The 17,500-nt window shown below is 40.3% G+C and overlaps 1 protein-coding gene across 1 annotated transcript in view; it reads left to right on the top strand.

The window, feature by feature from the left end:
- The window catches only part of LOC143027893 (glucose dehydrogenase [FAD, quinone]-like), a 47,475-nt gene that overhangs the window by 3,486 nt on the left and 26,489 nt on the right, over nt 1–17,500 (top strand). Inside the window, exons 2-10 of the mRNA XM_076189539.1 lie at nt 2,496–2,698; nt 4,319–4,508; nt 5,327–5,461; nt 5,587–5,765; nt 7,602–7,819; nt 8,111–8,156; nt 11,107–11,238; nt 12,999–13,112; nt 15,444–15,600. Of these exons, the coding sequence (XP_076045654.1) occupies nt 2,496–2,698; nt 4,319–4,508; nt 5,327–5,461; nt 5,587–5,765; nt 7,602–7,819; nt 8,111–8,156; nt 11,107–11,238; nt 12,999–13,112; nt 15,444–15,600 (1,374 nt within the window). The remainder of the gene's footprint in view (nt 1–2,495; nt 2,699–4,318; nt 4,509–5,326; nt 5,462–5,586; nt 5,766–7,601; nt 7,820–8,110; nt 8,157–11,106; nt 11,239–12,998; nt 13,113–15,443; nt 15,601–17,500) is intronic.

The following is a 17,500-nucleotide window of genomic DNA, read 5'->3' as shown; positions in this document are numbered from 1 at the left end:
TTGGTTTGAGAGTTAAAAGACACCCAAAAGAGCAATACTGTATATCGCCACTTGCATATCATCAATAATAAGTTCACAGAAAAAAAAGCAATCTGAGCAATTTCTGTTCTCGAAAAAAGTACCTAAAAAAAATCGTATTTTCTATGAGCTTTTAATTAAAAGGAATTATAATATGCAGTTTTAAAGAAGACTGTTTTCTAAGTGTTATGCTACAAAAAAGAATAAAATCGGAGCAATAGAATTTTAGATATAGAATTTTAAACTTTAAAAATTAAGTTTTGAGAAAACCGCACTTTTATGTTCAGGTGACAATGTACAGTACAATAATGTTTTTTTTTCTAATACAACAATGTGTCATGTGTCCTTACCTAACACTGATGATGTTCAAGAGGTTATACTTTCAAGGAAGCTCATTTAGGTCACCTCAGGTCACTTATATTGGGAAGGTGTGCTCACACTGGATTTTCCTTGAAATTTATATAGGCACCTGGTCCCCTTTTTTTCTCTCATAATTACATTTCATGAAAGTATATGCAATTATGAAGGAAAAAGATACTATTCCCTCAGAGGGAAGGGCATCATTTGGCGCCACCCAACTCCTTGTCGCCAGGTTAGGCCTAGACGTCAAAGGTCAAAGCCGCCTGGCTGGTAATCTACAGATGCAGACTCTATCGTTCTTATGGTCCTCTTCTTCCGTGGCTGGCGTGGAGATTTTCTGCTCATGTCCATCTTTTCCTTTGTTCTTCTTGTCTCAGCAGTAGAAGGGAAGCCTATATGGGTAGTGAAGCGAGTAGATTCATATCCCAGGTTGTGGTTGAGTATGGTGAGCTGAGACATAAATATCACCCTGTTCAGACCTGCAAACTTTGCTTTACTTTGATGCAGCCACAGCTTAGAGTGCAGGCCTTCATTTCTGTTTTGAGTGTGGCCTTTCATGCATCTTTGTAGCAGGGCTGCAGTTGACAGGTCATGGTATATTGCCTTCACATGTCGATGAATACTTCTCTCTCTCTCTCTCTCTTTTTTTTTTTTCTCTCACACACACGTGCACTGACTCGGAGAAAGGGGTAAACATACAGCCGGCAGCGTGAAAACTATCGTCCCACACTAAACAAAACAAAAAAAATACAAAAATAAGACAAAAAAGAGGCATAACATTAGATATTGAAGATATATGGCATCAGAGTTTAAATACCCAGAGCAGAGTCTAGTAGGCATTTAATTTTTAAAACCCACCACGACGCTCTAACGTCTGGCAGCGTTACGCACCTAACGTACTAGTATTTCGTCGAGCCACACAAATATTTTCAAAAAAATTAATATTTTCGACCGAAAAAGTAGTTTTTGCCCTTAAATCCCACTTCTCGTCCCCATATCATATTATCTCTCCCTCCCTCCCTCCCTCCCTCCCTCCCTCCTTCCACCTCCCTTCTACTCTTCCATCCCATCCTCTTCCTTATCCACGGTTCCTCTTCATTTCAAACCCCACTTTTCGTCATTCTTTATCATTTTTCTTTCCTTCCCTCCCTTCTGCTCTCCTTCCATCTTCTCCTTCCCCTTCTCTCTCCTTTCCTCCTCTGTTCCTTCTTTCTTCTCTTATTCTCTTCCTTCCCATCATCCTATCCTGACTACCTCTTCCACTAAAATCCCTAATCTCCTTCATCTCATTCAATACTTCCTTCCACTACCTTCTTTTATCCACCCTTTTCTCCGTTGTTTCTTCATACTTCTCTTTGTTCTCCTCCTCGTCCGCCACACTATCTATTTCTTCCAATAATATCACTTCCCTTTTCTTTCACTAATTTTTATCCCGTCTTCCTTCCCTTCGCCTTCTCCTATCTTTTCTTCCTCTTCTCTCCCTCTTTCCCTTCATTCCAACCTCTCCTTTCCCTCGCCTCATCTAACCTCCAACCAATCTTCAATCTACCTCTCTCCTCTCTTCAATTCCATGCTATCCTTCTCTCCCTTCTTCTCTCGCTTCTCCATTCTCTTTTTCCATCCTTTTACCTACTTTTTACATTCACTCGTTTATCCTTCATTCCATCCTATACCTCCCTCCTTCCCTCCTTCCTTCCCTACCTTCCCCCGTTTCTTACCATCTCCCGTCCCCTCTTAAGAACATAAGAACATAAGAAATAAAGGAGACTGCAAAAGACCATAAGGCCTACACTAGGCAGCTCCGTATCCATCACCACCTGTCATCCCCATCCATAAAGTTGTCTAATCGTTTTTTAAAACAACTGATAGTTTCAGCGCTTACTACATGGTTACTAAGTTTATTCCATTCATCGACCACCCTATTGGTAAACCAATTCTTGCCTATTTCCTTCTTAAATCTAAATTTGTCCAGTTTATACCCATTACTGCGAGTCCTGCCCTGTTGTTTTATTATGATGACCTTGTTTGCATCACCCTTGTTAAAGCCTTTGATCCACTTGAACACTTCTATTAGATCACCCCGAACATTTTATCTTTCTCCCTCCCTCCTTTAACAGTGGGTGGAGGTTCTGCAGGATGTACGTTGGCTGCTCGGCTGTCAGAAGTATCCTCTTGGAGAGTGCTCCTCCTAGAAGCAGGAGGCAACCCGCCCCTCCTCTCACTCGTCCCGTCCTTCTCCACCAATTACTGGAACGGACCTACCAGTTATAACTGGTATACAACGCCCCAGAAGTACGCCAGCGGTGCCTTCAAGAACAGGGTTGGTAAACTTGGAACTCTGGGGTGATTACTGTCTATAGCAGCGTTTCTCAACCTTTTTACCCTTGCGTAACCTTTAAAATAAATTGCACGTCTCAAGGAACCCCTGCGCAAAAGAAGAAGAAAAAAAAAAACCCGCATATACCATATCTTTCTCATTTTATTTCCATCGTAATAATAGGTTAGATAGGATGATGTCTATATTACATTATTACAATAACCAAGAATATGTCGTGCGTGTTTGATTATATTACGTATATGAAATTAAATAAAAAATCAAAAGTGCATTAGCTTATCTCACTTGTTCTCGCGGAACCCTTAGGGACCTTTTGCGGAACCCTTAGGGACCTTTTGCGGAACATTAGGGTTCCGGGGAACCATGGTTGAGAAACGCTGTTCCATAGGGTTAGTGACTGGAAAAGTGTGGGTAGCCTGCTTAGAACAACCTCGTATTGGTCTCTGTCTGAGCAGGACTTGGTGACTGGAATAGTACGGGTTACCTGCTCAAAACAAACACATTGTCTGTATGAGTATTGGTGGCTGGAATACTGTGGGTCAGTATCTACAATGTATTACCGGCGGTTGGTAACCCCTTCCGTAGTCTTTGTCTTATTTTGGTTGCTGTTAAACTATGTAATTCGTTTCCGTGAATTCTGTCAGTAGCGAAAGGGTGCACGTTGTTTCGATTGTCCTCGTTAGTAATGGGTGGAATTTTCCTTTCTATTCTGACTCCTACCATCCTATCTTATTCATCTGTTATTGCAATAAATATCCCAACAACTCTACATCACAGTAAAAATATCATACAACTACTTCTCTCGCATTCCCAATCCCTCTAATCCTCTCAAATCTAAAAACCTACAGTTTCATTCACTACAAATTAAATCTCTAAGTTCCTCTACCGGGTTTCAAATCCCCAAAACTTAATCTACAAAGATTACAAAGGATTACAAAGGAGGAGCATCTTGGAGTCCAAGCCCTTGATGAACTTTCGTTAAAAAAAAAAAATCTTAAAACTCACTTTTATTGCCGTCAAGGCCTTAAACTCTCGCTATGTTACCGTCAAAGTTTCTTGTTTTTTTTCTATAACAGTTGAAATGCTCATTATAATCCAAGTTCAGACTATTATTCGCTTTATCTAAATCTTGAATCGCTTTTCTTATTGTGACCCCAATACTTAAAGCTCCCTTTATTACGTCCCAAACACCTAAAGTGTTCTGCTACAAAACCCAAAACTTCCTGAAGTTCTTTTGTTATCGCAGACTTCTTTTTATCACATCCCACATCCCTGGAACTCCCTGAAGATATCTCTTTATCCCAGTCCAAATCCCTAAAATCCCCTAAGACCCTCTAAAGCAGTCCAGATAATTCCCTAAACGTCAGTCTAAATTCCCAAAACTCCCTCTCTATTACAGTCCAATTCCCTAAATCTCTTTTTCTCTTTGTCACAGAGGAACCCCTTCGCCAGCGGTCACATCTCTTTATCCCAGTCCAAATCCCTAAAATCCCCTAAGACCCTCTATAGCGGTCCAGAATATTCCCTAAACGTCAGTCTAAATTCCCCAAAACTCCCTCTCTATTACAGTCCAATTCCCTAAAGCTCTTTTTCTCTTTGTCACAGAGGAACCCCTTCGCCAGCGGTCGCATGATCGGTGGATCCTCGGGCATCAATGGAATGGTGTACGTTCGAGGTAACCGCCGGGACTACGATTACTGGGCGTCCCTTGGGAACGAAGGCTGGGACTATGAAAACGTCCTCTACTATTTCAAGAAGGCGCAGGATTATAAGGGCAAGAAAGACCCCATCCACGGTAGTGCTATCTTTTCATACTCATACGAACTATTCTCTCCATAATAACTCCGCCTGTTCATTTGCATGTTATTTGTAAACCCCAAGACCACGAGAAACTTCTCTATCTTTTCAAGAACGCGCAGATCTACAGCGCAACGTGGCCCATCAGCGGTACCGCCGTACACTTTCACCAAACGTATCTTTCTTTGCAGAGAAGTTTCGTCCCTTGATTTGCATATCCGAGGGACTTTTGAATAATTTTCTTTTATATTTAACAGAATTCCCCTCATTGATAATACTAGCTCAGCCCACAAACTTGTGTAGGATTCGTTGATTACATGACTTAAAAAAAAAAAAAAAAAATCAGGGTTTCAAAAGAAAGTGCGGGATTGTTAGACACTGCGGTTTCGTAGCTCTTTAAAACTCGTTTTGATAAGTAACAATAAAACACAACTCATAAAATGATTACATTTGGTTCATGGAAATGACTTAACTAGTAACATTTTCTCTAAAGTGGAGAACGATAAAGATATATATTTAACCATTAGTCTACCTGTCTGTCTACACATCAAGGGCTTGCCATTATTAAGGTGATATGGTTTAACGTCACACACTCCCCCCCCCTATCGGGAGGCTGGGACGGTGCCCCTCACAGAGGTCTTTGTAGCGTGGAATTTGATTAACCATGCCCTTGGTTCAACTTCACTGGTGGCAGGATTCGAACTGCTCTCACCTCGACCTTGGCCGCAAATAACGACGCCCTAACTCGCTCAACCAGCGAGCTTTCCTCAGTCTCAGAGCATTTGCTTGATAGTCATCCTTTTTCCAATCTCACAGAACCTTTCCGAGGACGCGGAGGGCCCCTGGTAGTAGAAAACAAGGGTTGGTCTTCACCTCTTGTTAAGGGGATCCTCAAGGCCGGCAAGGAGATCGGGTATTTCCCCATCGACCCCAATGGTCCTTCACAAATAGGCAAGTAGACCGACCAGGAGATTATGGCCACGAGATAACGTCTTATATAGCTCATTCATTGGACAAACTGCCCATGAGTAAGGCGTGACAGAGTTTATATTTATGCATTTCCTTCCCCTGGACAGGGTTTTCGGTTCCCGATCTGACGACGAACAAGGGACATCGATGGAGCACCGCCTCTGCGTACCTACGAACGGCCCGAAAGAGACCAAATCTCGACATCGTCCTCAACGCCCGCGTGACCAAGGTGAAGAGCTTCAGCAAGCCATGCCACCATACACCCACAAGCACCAAGACTAACTTTGTGAATGCCTTCTATTTACCTGTATACCAAAAGGCTTCTACCCTCTTATAAGGGAGATGTCCAGTCAAGGCGTGCACCCACACCAACCCACCCCACACCAATCCATCACCCATTTGTTTTCCCCTTTTATTCCAGATCCTTGTGGATGAAGATCCATTTCTGATCCCCGCCTAGTTCCAGGGTCATAAGCAATGCAGCAAGACAGCACATCTATATCAGGAACCGATAGCCTAAGTTGATTCACGCCACCGCTTGATTTACATGGCAGCCCTCACTCATTGCCTCTTCATACGTAAAGAGAGCGAGGAGAAATTCCTTCAGGCCATGCCAATTCATTGTCCATTCACAATCATTCTCCACTTACACCTATCACTTGCTCTCTCTATTCATTGGTCTACAGACATTACACTTTTAAGCAAGTCTTAACTTACCCCACCCAACCATCTCATTGTTGGTCTTCCCGTCAAGTTTTTTTCATCCACCTTTTCCTTCCACACTCTTTATGCTGGTCTTCCTTCACTCACTCTTTCCATGTACTCAAACCATCTTAGTATTCTTTTATCAACCCTATCTGTAATTGTATATTTGTATTAATGCGGGGTGAATGGGAGTGAAGTACGTGGGGATGGAGTAGAAGGGAGTGGATTTTATGCCTTAGTTTTTTGGCTACCTCCTTTGTAAGGGGGAAAAAGCCGTTGGTATCTGTATGTATCTGCCAGCCCCCTTTCCACCTCTTCTCTCTTCCTCACCTCCTCGTTTTTCACCTTATCCATCTTCGTAACACCCACCATACTTCTCAAACGCCGTCTGTCATCATACATTTTGCTTGTCCTCCGTTTCCCTTGTGCTTCTCATTTACTTTCTTAGCTCTACCTTGCAACCGAACCGCATGCGCTCACTCCTTCTTTTCTACCACTCTTCACCCCATTGTTCGCGACCATTCTTCCTGTTCCCTCCCGTCCTCCTTGTCCCTCATGCTATTTTTGAGAACCTTGTCCTCTTTGGAATAATACCCATTTTTCTTCTACTCCTATTCCCCTTTTGGCCCTCACCACCTCCCACGGCTCTTACAGCTTCTTCTAGTTTCATTTCTCCTTTTCTTTCTCACTCAATTTGTTTATTCATAACATCTCTCTGTCTCCCATTCTTTTCCTCTTCCTCCACTTTTCCTGCACTCTCAATTTCCCCATCTACCAAAAGTCATCTGAAACTCCACTCTCACCTGAGAACATGACAGTCCCGAACTTTTCTAGTCCTGCTTTTGAGCACCACTTTCCTCCACCACCCTCTCCTATGTATATCTATATCCGGCTCTCTTACTAAACACTGTGTTTGATATCATCAACCATCATCACTACATTTACATTCCTAAATACTCATCTAAATTTATAAAAAAAACCCACTCCGTTTCTATTCTCTTTTCATACTACCAGGATCATAAGGATTCACAAAATGCCACACCATCCATCACAGTTTGATCTTTGTCCACATTGAGCTAGAGAACACTTCCCTCTACTCCACCACGTGCTTTCCTATCTCATCCCTTACCAGCCTAATCATCACTCCCAACACCACTCCCCAACATACTCCCAAAATCAAATTAACGTACTCCTTCAACTCGATTTCACTCAACGCTAACATAATCATCTTCCTTCTCACAAACTTTCCATAGTTTTTTCTTTTACTCCTATCTGTACCAAGCCACGCTCGTTTGATGGACCTAGTTATCAGGATCCTGTTTGGATTACTCCTCCCAGATCCTTCTATGATTTGAATTTTCATAGGATGACGATACAATGAGCAGGATCCCTAGTCCCATCGCTCCTTTTCACTTAGCCGCCTGTTACAACACGCGTGAGGAACATGGTGACAGAATTTTTCTTCCCTCCCACTACCACATGGGACCCAGAAGATGTAGAGGTGAGAAGGTTCCGCATCCCCCTTCGCCCTTTGCACTGTACTGCTGGACCCATGTCGGTGATGTGGAACTATGGGCGATTCTTTTCAACATTACGCTCATCATATGTTAGGTGCCACAAATTATCCTTAGTCCTGTAAAAACAGAGGTTGATGAATACGTATTACGCAAGACACATCGTTAGATACATGCCATATCTCCCGGTAACACACATTAGCAAGCACACGTCACTTAAACGGTAATAGACAAACGCCGACCAAGGAAAAACGCAATACCAGGCATAGGTCACCCAAGGTTGACAATACCAGAACGTCGCCAAAGATAAGAAGATATCCAGAGGAGGATAATACCAGAGATCAGTCACAGTACCAAAGTTGAACATCCACATGTTCAAGTTAGGCACAATTCCAAATACATGTCACCTCAGGTGGGACACTGTGTCTGAATCATGTTACGGCTCAGTGTCACCTGAGGTATGACATGACGCCTAAATCATGTCACGTCTCGGTGTCACCTGCGTCATTGTGGTAGAAAATATGATGTCATATCTTACAAAGAGAGTGTGAGTTGGCTAACCCAGTGGCAAGAGAGCATTGGTGATGACTCAAAGCCTGTGGTTTTGATTGCCTCCTGGTGGATTAACACTGCAAAATCACACGAAAATCGTCTACAAACATTAAACCTATTTTTCTCGGAAAAAATAGTATTAAACAAAATAAAACGAATTCTCAGGGTGAGATTTGAAGCAGGTTGATAGCTATATTTCACTAATGTTTACAACTTGAATATCTATCCCAAATACAACCAGGAGATTTCATTAAACCAAGGAAAACCTTTACGCAAAGGCAGGGTTAAGGAGGAAGTTTCGTCATCCCAGTGTTTTTTTTTTTTTTTTTTTTTTTATTAAGGATTTTGTTCTAATTAACAACTAACCATTTTTCCAGAGTTACAGACAATACCTCAATATCTGTTCCCATAGACATCCGTGGTAGGACCTGAGAACCATTTTCAGGTGATGTGGGACTGCATTTCTTGTTTGAAAAAATTGTGGGGAAACACTGACAGATTTGTTGCTTCTTACGTTATTAGTAAGAACTAAATATTTACGGGATCTGTTTGAGGAGAGAGGGAAGAGCTCATAGATTATTTTTTTCCACTGATATCACTTTCCTTTGATGGTTCTGGTCGAGGCTCTACCGCTATGCAGTCCTATTTGCACCTTGGTAGCAAATATGTAGCTTAGATGTCACCGGCGCCATTTATCTTATGCATGGAGCTCACCTTTCCCTCAGCAGCAGCAACCGGATACAGTGGTCTAGAAAGAATTTGTTCCAAGAGAAAGGAAATTTATTTTTCACGTTTTTTTATTCTAAGTCCAAAAAGATTATGAAAAAATATATATATTTTTGAAAAATATTTCTAATGGAAGAACAATCTCGTTTTTCATATTTTCAAGATTCTTGGATACCAACCGTCAGACCCTGGTATTTTATTAACTTTAATTTTTTCTGTACATCTTTTAATCTTTTCTTTTGTTATATTTACAGTAGTAAAAAAGTTTCCCCTAGACTTATCACAGGTTTCAGTTAGAACTTCACTTTGAGGTATTGCACTTGCAAAGTAATTGCTAAAGTAATTGTTTAAAACATCACACATTCCTTCATTCCAATATTCAAGCTGACCGCAAGCAAATAACAGTAGACCAATGTGATTCCTTAAAACCTTTTTATCTCTAATGAAAGTATAGAACTATTTCTGTCCGTGACTCCAATCAACTTCGTTGCAGTTAAAATCGCCAATAAAGAAGTTTGGGAGTTTGTATCACGTTTGCAATATCAACAAAGGGGAGGAAAGGGGTAAAGGGAAAGCACTAGAGGGCACACAGTAGGATGGGACCGAGGTTAGTGTTTAATATGGACATGGATTCAATGATCAATATACAGAATGTGCAATAAGGGAGGTCGTATAGTTGAATCTGTGATCATTGACCATGCATACCCGAAAGTAGCGATGGAGTGGAGGGCTTGTCTTGGAAGTTTTATTAGGTGATAAGGTTTCGTTTGTTGCTTAGAGGTGTAATTAGAGGCATGAGTTGTGTGTTGATAGATGGTTTTTCGAGGTAAATGATCATATGAAAAATATATGTAACACTGCTCTTACTAGACCCCTAAACGAGAAAATGAAGATCATCTACAAAGGTCAACTCTCTCTTCACCCCAATTTTTTTTTTTTTTTTTTTTATGTCTTGAAGTGTTGGAACTAAAATCCATTTTCTTTTATTTTATCTTTTATTTTTATTTACTTATTTTTTATTTTCTCTTATTTATTTTTTGCCTGTGTATTAATTTCGAACGCGTAGTTTGTCCTTTGAAATTCCTGTTGCTTATGTCACCGCTACGTTTATGCATTTTTGTTCTTTTGCTTCTACAACTGTAGCTTTCTGTTACTAAGGCGCTTAGTAATACTCAAATTATTACTATTGTGAATATACCTATTACAACGATCTCATAACTTTTGACGGTTACTTTTATCTCTTTTAGTACTATTATTGATAGTACTACTGCTTACAATTATCTGATTGATGCACGCATAGTTATTTCCACTTATAAGTACTACAGTGTTTGATGCGCTCTAGGAATCTGTAAGGCTATAGATCTACAGGGCGAATCTCTGTCCTACGACACCTTATATTTGTTAAGTTAAAAAAATATGCCTGTTACCGTCTTGTAAACGATGTTCGTCAACCTAGTGCTCTTGAGCGGAGACAATTGTAGATGACCAACAATTACTAGAGCTAACAGAAAACGGAAATGCCAAGCTATTGCTACTGATCTTGAATGATATGCCAGTTTCGATGGTATGGAAACAAAGGGAATATTGATAATAAGTATGAAGTTTACAGTGCATGGTGATGTGTTGATTATGGTGATGGTGAGGATGGTAATTGTGATGATGGTAATTGTGATGGTAATGAGGATGGCAGCGTATGGTGATGTGATGGTGATGGTGATAATGGTGACTGCGATGGTGGTAATCGTAATGGTCATAGTAATGAGTATGGTGATGATGATGATAATGACAGTGATGGTGATGGCGACAATAATAATGATAGTGATTGTGATGGTATTGGTGATGATTATAATGATTGGCGGTAATTATGGCAAAAACGCCAAGAATGACGAAGACGGTGATGGTATGGATGACGATGCTGATAGGGATGTTGAAAGTAATGCTGATGATAAATCACGATTGTTTATGAATAACGATAATCCTCATGATAAGATCAATGTTACACAATCTGACCACTTCTATTCCCCTTTTTGCCGGCAGACTTAACAATACAAAAAAAAAAAAAAAAAAAAAAAAAATTCCAGTGGACTCCTGCGACTGAAACAGTTAACATTCGTTTATCTGTATACTTAGACTACCAGATCAGGTCGCGTCCAGCGGCATCTGATGAATCCACACCCTTTTACTAAACGGTTCGAATATTTGCAGATTGAGTTCGACAGCTCCGGTGCGGCCACAGGGGTTATATTTACCCATAAAGGCAAGGTGAGTGAGTTGGACAAGTTCTTGCAAGAGAATAAATCCCCAAAACACTTACAACCTCCTTCTCTACTTCTAAAACATTTCATCCTTTGGAATCCTACGAGAGGAACTTCCAAAGCAACACAACAAACTTTTTCTACCTCAAGAACAATTCACACTTGTAGCTCCAAGAACAGGAACCTCCAAAACAATTTAACATATTTTTCTACCCTCAAAATAATTGAGTCGGATGTCCTACATGAGAAACCTTAAAGAATTCAAATATACATTTGTTCCAACAGTTTCATTTAACGGCTCTGTCTACGGGACTCGAACCCTAGGCCACGTGACACGAGGAGGTACGGAGGGAGCCTCCTAACATCAACTCTCGTGGAATGAATAATTGTAGTTCCTGTTTCATCGACACTATTTTGTTCAGGAATCACCTGAGAAGTACGTATTTGTTTCGGCTCTGCCTACGGCACTTGAACACTAGGCCGTCAAACACGAGGCTAATACGCTACCAACCACGCCACGGTGGAAGTAAAAAAAAAAAACCACGGAAATTGTTGTGTACCCTTTCGTCATCAGCTACCGTGACGTGTGAAATCGCATTCTCTTTTTCTTATCGAATGGCTCTCCTAAACAAAATGGAGTCAGTAAAAAGGATATTGTAATCATTCACGCCACAGGTGTTAATGTCTGGAGGCTACCGGACAAAATCCAGGTGATATCACACAAGAAACGTGTGATGAATGCCAATGTATTTTATTAATTATTGACATAGCTTATTATGAATTTATCTTTTTTTTTTTAATCTGACCTAGATATGGACCAAAAGGTCTCCTGTCGAAATGCATGCTCTGCCTTTGTAATCCTTTGTAATCCTTTGAAACACAGTCGGAGAAAATAAACTTGGAATGAAAGAAGATTCTATATTTCGGCTACCAACTGTAGCCTTCTTCAGCTGGTAGCCGAAATATAGAATCTCCTTTCATTCGAAGTTTATTTTCTCCGACTGTGGGTTTCTTGTGTGTTATTTACAAATGTACTACTACAGTTCTGTTTAGATCCGGGAGATATATTTTGTACTGCCACCATGGCGTAGTTGGCAGCGTCCTAGCCTCGTGTCTCACGACCTAGGGTTCAAGTAAAACAGGTAAAACACATAGAATGAAACTGATCAAAAAGAGACTGCGATTATTCACGCCACAGCAATTGATGTCGGGAGGCAGAACGAGTTCCAAGTCTCTGCTTTTGTACATCCACAGGGGCATAGCTGGTAGCGTCTTATCCTCGTGTCAAACGGTCCAGGGTTTGAGTCCCGTAGTAGATCAGTTAAATCAAGAAGACTTATCTACCTCCAAAATAGTTTTGAAAAATCTAGGAAGTCTACAAAAAATTAAAATCGCCATTACATTCCTTTCTACCTCCAAAACAGCTCAGAAAGTCTGCCTATTCTTAACTTTACTCAAAAATCCAAAGAAATCTGCAAGACCTCCAAAGGCAATTAAAATTCCTGCCATCTGTAACTTCCCCCAAAAACCGTGCCCAGGAAATCTGCAAGAATGACCTTCAAAAGACTACAACACACTTCTTCCTTTCTTTCTTTTTCGTATCATATTCATTTGTTTTTATATCGATTACCTCTACATACGTATTACCGCCATATCCACCTTTGTCTGTTATAATTTTTTGTAACCGCCCAATTCGCGAACTAGTTCTGTCGTCAACTGGACTTCACCCCGATATCCCACTGAATTTTTTTTTTTTTTTCCTCTCAGGTGTTGACCGCAGGTGCCACACGTGAGGTGATCGTCTCGGCAGGTGCCATCAACACCCCGTACCTCCTTCTCCTTTCCGGCGTAGGCTCATCACAACACCTACAAGAACACGGGGTAAGCACTTATCCTCAACCGTAATGGTCAACCTAAGAACATTTCATCATTGTTATGTAACAGTTCAACCGGGTTCTCATCTCCTCCTCTCCAATTACGCAGACCTTGCCAAGGGTTCCTTCTATATCCTTCATTTCCAATTATCATTTTACATTTGGATTAATATATTATTCCATCTTGGACTATATTTCCTTCTATTTCGAGTATTTATGCATCTGTTGTGACATTGTGACTAGATGAGGAAGGTGGAAAAAAAGGACACGGGTCTAGTTCCGAGCTTATTCCTGACCGGTTTCGCTTTGATTCCTCTGAAGGAGCTCAAAGTGAAACCGGTCAGGGATAAACCCAGACCTAGACCCGTGTCTTCTTTTCCACATTCCTTCATTTATGCATCTATATGGGAAAATATATATCTTCAACTCCTTTCGGAATGTAGTCTTTCTTGATTTGTTCTCACATATCCCTTCCCTAATCAAGAGAACCTTTCTGTCTGTGTAATCCAGAAATGATACATGGACTCAGAAATTTGCCTTACGAAGAGAGGCTTAGGCACCTAAACTTACACTCTCTGGAAAGACGCACAGTGCGGGGTGATCTAATAGAAGTGTTCAAGTGGATCAAAGGTTATAACAAGGGTGATGCAAACAAGGTCATCATGATAAAACAACAGGGCAGGACTCGCAGTAATGGGTATAAACTGGACAAATTTAGATTTAAGAAGGAAATAGGCAAGAATTGGTTTACTAATAGGGTGGTCGATGAATGGAATAAACTTAGTAACTATGTAGTAAGCGCTGAAACTATCAGTTGTTTTAAAAAACGATTAGACAACTTTATGGATGGGGATGACAGGTGGTGATGGATACGAAGCTGCCTAGTGTAGGCCTTATGGTCTCTTGCAGTCTCCTTTATTCTTATGTTCTTATGTTCTTATCTTTAGCGATCTGAGTATCATCACCTTATCACCACTTTCTATTCGATCTTTCAAAGTTGTCAGTCTCTCATCGTATGGTTTATTTGCCAGTCTTGGGACCAGTTTGTCTGTTACCCTTTGTTTTCTCTCGATCTGGTTTATATTCTTTACTCTGTGTGGGGACCATACCACCGACGCATATTCTAGTCTTGGACGGATCAGGATTTTGGTGAGCCTTTTCATCATTTCTTCATCCATAGAGTGAAAAGCCACTTTGATCTTCTTCTGCAACATTCTGCACGTCTCTCCCAAAATACTACTGATATGTCTGTCTGGTTGTTTTTTATCAACACTTCCAAATATGTCTATACTTTTTCCTTTTGTTCGCTTCCAAAGGAAGAGTTTAAAGGTGGTCATTTACAGCTATTACCTATTTCCAGTACTCTGCATCTTTTGGTGTTAGAGTTAGTTTTCCATTCTTGGTTCCATGAGAAAATAGTATCTATATCTTGTTTTCCAATCATCTCATGGTTTTCTCCTCATATGCAAACATGTTGTAATAGTTCACTATAAACCCACTATCGGAGAAAAAATGACGGAAGTACAGGGAAACTGTATATTTCGACTACTATCTGTAGTCCTCTTCAGCAGAATGAAGAGGACTACAGATAGTAATCGAAATATACAGTTTCCCTGTACTTCCGTCATACGAGCTCTGAGCTCTCTTTCGGGAGGGAAATAGTTGTCGATCACGAGGCCAACGCATGCACTCACATACACACACATAGATTATCGAGCACTAGGTAAAAGACTTTTGTCATCCATAGAAAACGGTAATTGCATGGCTGACTCGGTGAGAGAAAGAGATTATATTATCATTATTTCTTAATATAATCGGGATGCCTCACATCCCAAAGCGCCTCTTGTGGTCGTATCTTCTCTATTAGAGCATGGGTAACTTCTGTATTCCATTACTTCACGGCGAAAAGTGTAGATACCAAGGAAATGGCGAGAAGAGTTTTCACTAGTAAAAGTATAGCAATGTATACAACGGTAGTCAAACGATTGTTTGACTATTGCCACAATATACATTCCATTTTTTTTAAGATAATTCTATATCATTGAAAACTTTATATCTTATTACTGAATAAGCTGTAGATTTTTTTTTCTAAACATGTCGTAAATATGAATACTGTTAAGTTATACCTTCAGTTTCATTCCTCCGGATCTCTTTCTAGGTATGGACTACAACGGTATTGTGTTGGGCATCCCTAGGCTTGGATTCCAACCCAAACCTTCCAAGGTTGGACGATATCCATCCCTAGACTTGGAGTCCAACCCAACTGTTGACTAGTGTAAGTGTATCTTTATATTCTTTTCTTATTAGTGTGAAGCAAACCCCTCCGTTTTCTTGACAGATCGACGTGGTTGCCGACATCCCAGGGGTGGGTCAAAACTTCCAAGACCACCCGACTTTATTCGGTCTTTCGTGGACCATTGACAAAAACGCGGGCACTACCTTCCAGACCTACACTAATCCCCTCAACGTCAAGGAATATCTCACTAGGATGACTGGTAAGTTGCGCAAGTTCCTCCTTTCCATCTCTCCTTCCTGGCACGTGATTGGTGATCAAAGGAAAGGAGAATGCATAACTGGTTCACCAATCATGTCATCTCAGCCGACCAATTAGGCTGGTTCAGGTGAGTCCAAATTGTGACGCCTGTCACCACTCTGTTGTCGCCCCTATGTGTCGTTTTTCTTTCCTGTTTCCACTTTCTACTTTCCTTTCAACACTGGCTTTGTTACGTATGATAGTCACTCAGAATTTTAGCTAGAAGGCCCTGTGCCTCCGATCATACGACTTAGTCAAATTCTAGAATGTAAGTTCCACTTAGTATAGGATATGTCACATTCACATATGTTCTTTTAGTATTATCTTATGTATAGGAGGAATAACATAAGAACATAAGAACATAAGAATGAAGGAGACTGCAAGAGACCATAAGGCCTACACTAGGCAGCTCCGTATCCATCACCACCTGTTATCCCCATCCATAAAGTTGTCTAATTGTTTCTTAAAACTACTGATAGTTTCAGCGCAAACTAGATGGTTACTAAGTTTATTCCATTCGTCAACCACCCTATTAGTAAACCAATTCTTAGCTATTACCTTTTCAAATCTAATTTTGTCCAGTTTATATCCATCACTGCGTGTCCTGCCCTGTTGTTTTAATATGATGACCTTGTTTGCATCACCCTTGTTAAAGGAAATTATTTTTTTCTTTCCGAATATTACTACACTTGGTTCTCTAAGTTACACCAAGGGACTCCCCTCGCGAACGCTCAATCTGGGTCCTATGTCAGTTCTGCAATGACGTCATGATTTCTTTAGTTCAGTGATCTTTAATTTTAGATTTAGGAGCCTCCCCTAAGGGCGTGATCTTACAATCGTGAACCAATTGAATTTCCTCCTCCTCCATCCTTTTTCCAATCAGATCCACCTTTACAACTCCACGATGTAATACTGCTTACTTAAGCAATCTCAAATTCCTTGCACACTGGCTTAGTTTACATATTGTTACATCAGCATAAAAATGAACATTATACGGCAATGAAATCGGGTCCCTGGCGACTGTTTGTAAATATTAGGTGAGAACGAGCTTGTCGACATTTTCGTGGTGTTTACTTGTAACTCAGTAACAGTTTAATTTCGTATATCTTGAATTGGGTCTATATCAGCGTTTCTCAACCTTTCTACCCTTGCGTAACCTTTAGAATAAATTGCATGTCTCAAGGAACCCCTGCGCAAAAAAAAAAAAAAAAAAAAAAATAAAAAAAATATATATATATATATATATATATATATACCATATCTTTCTCATCTTACTCGTAATAATAGGTTAGATAGGATGATGTCTATATTACATTACTACAATAACCAAGAATATGTCGTGCGTGTTTAATTATATTACGTATATGAAATTAAATAAAAAATCAAAAGTGCATTAGCTTATCTCACTTGTTCTCGCGGAACCCTTAGGGACATTTTGCGGAACACTAGGGTTCCGGGGAACCTTGGTTGAGAAACGCTGGTCTATATTCAGGTTCAGTTACGTAATTTTGATTTACTTAAACTCACTGGCAAGTTCAACCGTACGTACATCATAATTGATAATGAAAAGATTCTAGAGGTTATGAAAGAAACTCATTTTCTAGGTCGCAGATAGAATTGAGAAGTTAAATCAGATTACAAAAGAGCATAATGGGGGAGGTTAAGTTCTTAGATACGTCTGAATTATTTTGTCCACATTTTGAATACAGAAAACGTGAAAAAAAAATCTGTTCAACAAACAAACATATTAAAAAAAGATTAATCACGACCAAGGATGTAACAATAGGATGGAAATTAGGAAACGTTATTTCCATATTAGCAATATGCAGAAGCCACGGAACTATCGACCAATAAATCTTACC

Source organism: Oratosquilla oratoria, chromosome 9, assembly GCF_046742065.1.
Source record: "Oratosquilla oratoria isolate Oo_2021 chromosome 9, ASM4674206v1, whole genome shotgun sequence".
Lineage (NCBI taxonomy): Eukaryota > Metazoa > Arthropoda > Malacostraca > Stomatopoda > Squillidae > Oratosquilla > Oratosquilla oratoria.
This window is presented reverse-complemented; position numbering and strand designations above follow the sequence as displayed.